At 45.7% G+C, this 7,500-nt stretch overlaps 1 protein-coding gene across 1 annotated transcript in view; it reads right to left on the bottom strand.

The window, feature by feature from the left end:
- LOC109884285 (acetylcholine receptor subunit alpha) overlaps positions 1 to 7,500 on the bottom strand; it is a 22,903-nt gene that overhangs the window by 11,385 nt on the left and 4,018 nt on the right. Inside the window, exons 5-6 of the mRNA XM_031813474.1 lie at positions 5,441 to 5,636; positions 3,235 to 3,472 (exon numbers count right to left, since the gene is read on the bottom strand). Coding sequence (XP_031669334.1) covers positions 3,235 to 3,472; positions 5,441 to 5,636 — 434 coding nt within the window. The remainder of the gene's footprint in view (positions 1 to 3,234; positions 3,473 to 5,440; positions 5,637 to 7,500) is intronic.

Genomic DNA, 7,500 nt, shown 5'->3' with positions numbered 1-7,500 from the left:
GGTGTAGAAGACCAGTCTCGTCAGGAAGGAGAACAGCAGGTCTACCAGAGTCAGACAGGGTGTAGAAGACCAGTCTAGTCAGGAAGGAGAACAGCAGGCCTACCAGAGTCAGTCAGGGTGTAGAAGACCAGTCTAGTCAGGAAGGAGAACAGCAGGCCTACCAGAGTCAGTCAGGGTGTAGAAGACCAGTCTAGTCAGGAAGGAGAACAGCAGGCCTACCAGAGTCAGACAGGGTGTAGAAGACCAGTCTAGTCAGGAAGGAGAACAGCAGGCCTACCAGAGTCAGTCAGGGTGTAGAAGACCAGTCTAGTCAGGAAGGAGAACAGCAGGTCTACCAGAGTCAGTCTGGGTGTAGAAGACCAGTCTAGTCAGGAAGGAGAACAGCAGGTCTACCAGAGTCAGACAGGGTGTAGAAGACCAGTCCAGTCAGGAAGGAGAACAGCAGGTCTACCAGAGTCAGACAGGGTGTAGAAGACCAGTCTAGTCAGGAAGGAGAACAGCAGGCCTACCAGAGTCAGTCAGGGTGTAGAAGACCAGTCTAGTCAGGAAGGAGAACAGCAGGTCTACCAGAGTCAGACAGGGTGTAGAAGACCAGTCTAGTCAGGAAGGAGAACAGCAGGCCTACCAGAGTCAGTCAGGGTGTAGAAGACCAGTCTAGTCAGGAAGGAGAACAGCAGGTCTACCAGAGTCAGACAGGGTGTAGAAGACCAGTCTAGTCAGGAAGGAGAACAGCAGGTCTACCAGAGTCAGACAGGGTGTAGAAGACCAGTCCAGTCAGGAAGGAGAACAGCAGGTCTACCAGAGTCAGACAGGGTGTAGAAGACCAGTCTAGTCAGGAAGGAGAACAGCAGGCCTACCAGAGTCAGACAGGGTGTAGAAGACCAGTCTAGTCAGGAAGGAGAACAGCAGGTCTACCAGAGTCAGACAGGGTGTAGAAGACCAGTCCAGTCAGGAAGGTGAACAGCAGGCCTACCAGAGTCAGACAGGGTGTAGAAGACCAGTCCAGTCAGGAAGGAGAACAGCAGGTCTACCAGAGTCAGTCAGGGTGTAGAAGACCAGTCTAGTCAGGAAGGAGAACAGCAGGTCTACCAGAGTCAGTCAGGGTGTAGAAGACCAGTCTAGTCAGGAAGGAGAACAGCAGGTCTACCAGAGTCAGACAGGGTGTAGAAGACCAGTCCAGTCAGGAAGGAGAACAGCAGGTCTACCAGAGTCAGACAGGGTGTAGAAGACCAGTCTAGTCAGGAAGGAGAACAGCAGGTCTACCAGAGTCAGACAGGGTGTAGAAGACCAGTCTAGTCAGGAAGGAGAACAGCAGGTCTACCAGAGTCAGACAGGGTGTAGAAGACCAGTCCAGTCAGGAAGGAGAACAGCAGGTCTACCAGAGTCAGACAGGGTGTAGAAGACCAGTCTAGTCAGGAAGGAGAACAGCAGGCCTACCAGAGTCAGACAGGGTGTAGAAGACCAGTCTAGTCAGAAGGAGAACAGCAGGTCTACCAGAGTCAGACAGGGTGTAGAAGACCAGTCCAGTCAGGAAGGAGAACAGCAGGCCTACCAGAGTCAGACAGGGTGTAGAAGACCAGTCCAGTCAGGAAGGAGAACAGCAGGTCTACCAGAGTCAGTCAGGGTGTAGAAGACCAGTCTAGTCAGGAAGGAGAACAGCAGGTCTACCAGAGTCAGTCAGGGTGTAGAAGACCAGTCTAGTCAGGAAGGAGAACAGCAGGTCCACCAGAGTCAGACAGGGTGTAGAAGACCAGTCCAGTCAGGAAGGAGAACAGCAGGTCTACCAGAGTCAGACAGGGTGTAGAAGACCAGTCTAGTCAGGAAGGAGAACAGCAGGCCTACCAGAGTCAGTCAGGGTGTAGAAGACCAGTCTAGTCAGGAAGGAGAACAGCAGGTCTACCAGAGTCAGACAGGGTGTAGAAGACCAGTCTAGTCAGGAAGGAGAACAGCAGGTCTACCAGAGTCAGACAGGGTGTAGAAGACCAGTCTAGTCAGGAAGGAGAACAGCAGGCCTACCAGAGTCAGTCAGGGTGTAGAAGACCAGTCTAGTCAGGAAGGAGAACAGCAGGCCTACCAGAGTCAGTCAGGGTGTAGAAGACCAGTCTAGTCAGGAAGGAGAACAGCAGGCCTACCAGAGTCAGACAGGGTGTAGAAGACCAGTCTAGTCAGGAAGGAGAACAGCAGGCCTACCAGAGTCAGTCAGGGTGTAGAAGACCAGTCTAGTCAGGAAGGAGAACAGCAGGCCTACCAGAGTCAGACAGGGTGTAGAAGACCAGTCTAGTCAGGAAGGAGAACAGCAGGCCTACCAGAGTCAGACAGGGTGTAGAAGACCAGTCTAGTCAGGAAGAAGAACAGCAGGCCTACCAGAGTCAGTCAGGGTGTAGAAGACCAGTCTAGTCAGGAAGGAGAACAGCAGGCCTACCAGAGTCAGACAGGGTGTAGAAGACCAGTCTAGTCAGGAAGGAGAACAGCAGGTCTACCAGAGTCAGACAGGGTGTAGAAGACCAGTCTAGTCAGGAAGGAGAACAGCAGGCCTACCAGAGTCAGTCAGGGTGTAGAAGACCAGTCTAGTCAGGAAGGAGAACAGCAGGCCTACCAGAGTCAGTCAGGGTGTAGAAGACCAGTCTAGTCAGGGAGGAGAACAGCAGGTCTACCAGAGTCAGACAGGGTGTAGAAGACCAGTCCAGTCAGGAAGGAGAACAGCAGGTCTACCAGAGTCACACAGGGTGTAGAAGACCAGTCTAGTCACGAAGGAGAACAGCAGGTCTACCAGAGTCAGACAGGGTGTAGAAGACCAGTCTAGTCAGGAAGGAGAACAGCAGGTCTACCAGAGTCAGACAGGGTGTAGAAGACCAGTCTAGTCAGGAAGGAGAACAGCAGGCCTACCAGAGTCAGACAGGGTGTAGAAGACCAGTCTAGTCAGGAAGGAGAACAGCAGGCCTACCAGAGTCAGACAGGGTGTAGAAGACCAGTCTAGTCAGGAAGGAGAACAGCAGGCCTACCAGAGTCAGTGGGAAGGTAGAAGACCAGTCTAGTCAGGAAGGAGAACAGCAGGCCTACCAGAGTCAGTCAGGGTGTAGAAGACCAGTCTAGTCAGGAAGGAGAACAGCAGGCCTACCAGAGTCAGTCAGGGTGTAGAAGACCAGTCTAGTCAGGAAGGAGAACAGCAGGCCTACCAGAGTCAGTGGGAAGGTAGAAGACCAGTCCAGTCAGGAAGGAGAACAGCAGGCCTACCAGAGTCAGTGGGAAGGTAGAAGACTAGTCCAGTCAGGAAGGAGAACAGCATGCAGGGGATGATGACGTTGACGATGAAGTAGAGAGGCAGCCTCAGCATCAGGAAGTGGTAGGTGATATCCAGGTAGGGTGTGTCAGGGCAGCAGGCATAGTAGACCCAGTGCTTCCAGCTCCTATAGTCCTGCATCACCCACTCACCACTCTCCATGAAGTTACTCAGGTCAGGACGGTCGTTGTCCTAGAGGGGGGACAGGGGGCGGGTACAGGGCTAGGGTCAATACTTTACTGGTTATATTAAGATAAGATATACTTTATTAGTTCATATGGGATGACAATAATTTTTTTCCCATCCCCTCCAATATACACAAATACACATTATGTTGGAGAGGCTGGTTTAAACTATGTGGGAGCATACAACAGGGTGCGGCTATTTCTACTCCTTTTCATGGGATTGTTACTATTTCTACTCCTTTTCATAGGATTGTTACTATTTCTACTCCTTTTCATGGGATTGTTACTATTTCTACTCCTTTTCATGGGATTGTTACTATTTCTACTCCTTTTCATGGGATTGTTACTATTTCTACTCCTTTTCATGGGATTGTTACTATTTCTACTCCCTTTCATGGGATTGTTACTATTTCTACTCCTTTTCATGGGATTGTTACTATTTCTACTCCTTTTCATGGGATTGTTACTATTTCTACTCCTTTTCATGGGATTGTTACTATTTCTACTCCTTTTCATGGGATTGTTACTATTTCTACTCCCTTTCATGGGATTGCTTCTATTTCTACTCATTTTCATGGGATTGTTACTATTTCTACTCCTTTTCATGGGATTGTTACTATTTCTACTCCCTTTCATGGGATTGCTTCTATTTCTACTCATTTTCATGGGATTGTTACTATTTCTACTCCTTTTCATGGGATTGTTACTATTTCTACTCCTTTTCATGGGATTGTTACTATTTCTACTCCTTTTCATGGGATTGTTACTATTTCTACTCCTTTTCATGGGATTGTTACTATTTCTACTCCTTTTCATGGGATTGTTACTATTTCTACTCCTTTTCATGGGATTGTTACTATTTCTACTCCCTTTCATGGGATTGTTACTATTTCTACTCCTTTTCATGGGATTGTTACTATTTCTACTCCTTTTCATGGGATTGTTACTATTTCTACTCCTTTTCATGGGATTGTTACTATTTCTACTCCTTTTCATGGGATTGTTACTATTTCTACTCCTTTTCATGGGATTGTTACTATTTCTACTCCCTTTCATGGGATTGCTTCTATTTCTACTCCTTTTCATGGGATTGTTACTATTTCTACTCCTTTTCATGGGATTGTTACTATTTCTACTCCTTTTCATGGGATTGTTACTATTTCTACTCCTTTTCATGGGATTGTTACTATTTCTACTCCTTTTCATGGGATTGTTACTATTTCTACTCCTTTTCATGGGATTGTTACTATTTCTACTCCCTTTCATGGGATTGTTACTATTTCTACTCCTTTTCATGGGATTGTTACTATTTCTACTCCTTTTCATGGGATTGTACTATTTCTACTCCTTTTCATGGGATTGTTACTATTTCTACTCCTTTTCATGGGATTGTTACTATTTCTACTCCTTTTCATGGGATTGTTACTATTTCTACTCCCTTTCATGGGATTGCTTCTATTTCTACTCATTTTCATGGGATTGTTACTATTTCTACTCCTTTCATGGGATTGTTACTATTTCTACTCCTTTTCATGGGATTGCTTCTATTTCTACTCATTTTCATGGGATTGTTACTATTTCTACTCCTTTTCATGGGATTGTTACTATTTCTACTCCTTTTCATGGGATTGTTACTATTTCTACTCCTTTTCATGGGATTGTTACTATTTCTACTCCTTTTCATGGGATTGTTACTATTTCTACTCATTTTCATGGGATTGTTACTATTTCTACTCCTTTTCATGGGATTGCTTCTATTTCTACTCATTTTCATGCGATTGTTACTATTTCTACTCCTTTTCATGGGATTGTTACTATTTCTACTCCCTTTCATGGGATTGCTTCTATTTCTACTCATTTTCATGGGATTGTTACTATTTCTACTCCTTTTCATGGGATTTTTATATTTTGCACCGCGGACCTGGAACATTTTCAGATGTGCTTTTTGGATGTTTGTGCTTTTCAAACTTCTTACCGGGTTGACCACTACCAGGTTGCCGTCGTAGGTCCATGTCCCCAGCTTCATACTGCAGTTCTGCAGGTCGAAGGGGAAGTGAAGCACAATGATCTCACAGTAGCTCTTAAAGATGGCCGGAGGGTTCCAGGTGATCAGACCTGTGTGCTCCAGCAGCACCTTGGTCTCATGGACGATTGCGAAGTCTCCATCTGCACTGCAGGAAGTGGAGAGGATTGACTCGTTAGCATCGGAGTCAATGGATTCCTATGGGCTCTTGCGTTAGCCTGCTAAGCTAACCAAAGTCTCCATCTGCACTGCAGGAAGTGGAGAGGATTGACTCGTTAGCATCGGAGTCAATGGATTCCTATGGGCTCTTGCGTTAGCCTGCTAAGCTAACCAAAGTCTCCATCTGCACTGCAGGAAGCGGAGAGGATTGACTCGTTAGCATCGGAGTCAATGGATTCCTATGGGCTCTTGCGTTAGCCTGCTAAGCTAACCAAAGTCTCCATCTGCACTGCAGGAAGTGGAGAGGATTGACTCGTTAGCATCGGAGTCAATGGATTCCTATGGGCTCTTGCGTTAGCCTGCTAAGCTAACCAAAGTCTACATCTGCACTGCAGGGATAAATTGACAAATGTCGTGGAAATTCAGTACTGAGAGAGACTTGGTCATTTCTTCAAACAATCATTTTTATTTAATATTGATTTTTAATTATTGCAATAATGAAACTGTCAGCCCAACAGTCTTGACCATTGGACTGAGAGCCTTCCCTTTACAGACAATGCACCGTTTATATAGCTACTATCCAGAATACCTTGTTCCACCCCTCCCATATAGATTGGGGGCACCATAAGCCACTGTGGGTTCATCCTCTGGTCATCTGCTGTCTCCCAGATGCCAGGATAATTAGAAATACTGAGGCCTTTGTTCTGTTCCTCCAGGCGATCTCTATCTCAGTTAAAACCACCCCACATCCTGTCCATGGAATACATCTTCCTCAGTGCACCACTGATCATAGAATATAATGTGTCAGTAAAGATGTATCACCCTCTAGTATAACCCATGTCCTCAGTGCCCAGACTAGCTGCAGGAAGCTAGAGTGGACACCATGAAAGCTCAGCTTTAGCAGGCCAGTCTTACTCTTAGTTAAATACTGAATCGTTTACTATTAAATATCAAACAAATTAGGTAAGTATGTAATTTTTCTATTACACCTATTAGCATCAGAATCAATGGATTCCCATGGGGAATTGTGTTAGCCTGATTAGATCATCAGGGAATGCTGAAAACAACTCAATTATACCAAACATGTTGTTTGTTTCAGGGGTGATAGACAAAAGTTGAGGTAGATTAAAGACAACCAGTTAAATGTAACTAAATGTCATCAAAAATGTAATCTACGTAATTCCCCAAATATATCATTTCATGAGAGGGCCATAAACAATAACTAGTAATGTTGCATACGCAAAGGATAAAATCTCGCCTTTCTGGTAAAAATAGTTATACATTTCTGAGGTGTCGTCACTTTGGAGGACATAAGTACACAGTACAAATACGAAACAAATATGATAAAAATATGAAATATATTATATGATGTATTTCCCTATTCAACAAAACTGTATGAATAAGGCTTGCAATGACTTATATGCTTTCTAAACACAGCATAATCAAAGGATAAAACCACTAACTATAATATTTCACCTATAACTGTCTCTCTCTACCGCACCTGCTGTCTCTAACTCTGAATGTTCGGCTATTTAAAGCCAACTGACATTTACTCCTGAGGTGCTGACCTGTTGCACCCTCTACAACCACTGTGACCTTGACCCTGCTGGTCATCTAGGAATGTTTGAACATCTTGGTCATGTTCTGTTATAATCTCCACCCGGCACAGCCAGAAGAGGACTGGCCACCTCTCAGAGCCTGGTTCCACTCTAGGTTTATAATCTCCACCCGGCACAGCCAGAAGAGGACTGGCCACCTCTCAGAGCCTGGTTCCACTCTAGGTTTATAATCTCCACCCGGCACAGCCAGAAGAGGACTGGCCACCTCTCAGAGCCTGGTTCCACTCTAGGTTT

This window comes from Oncorhynchus kisutch, unplaced genomic scaffold (assembly GCF_002021735.2).
Source record: "Oncorhynchus kisutch isolate 150728-3 unplaced genomic scaffold, Okis_V2 Okis05a-Okis16b_hom, whole genome shotgun sequence".
Taxonomy (NCBI): domain Eukaryota; kingdom Metazoa; phylum Chordata; class Actinopteri; order Salmoniformes; family Salmonidae; genus Oncorhynchus; species Oncorhynchus kisutch.
This window is presented reverse-complemented; position numbering and strand designations above follow the sequence as displayed.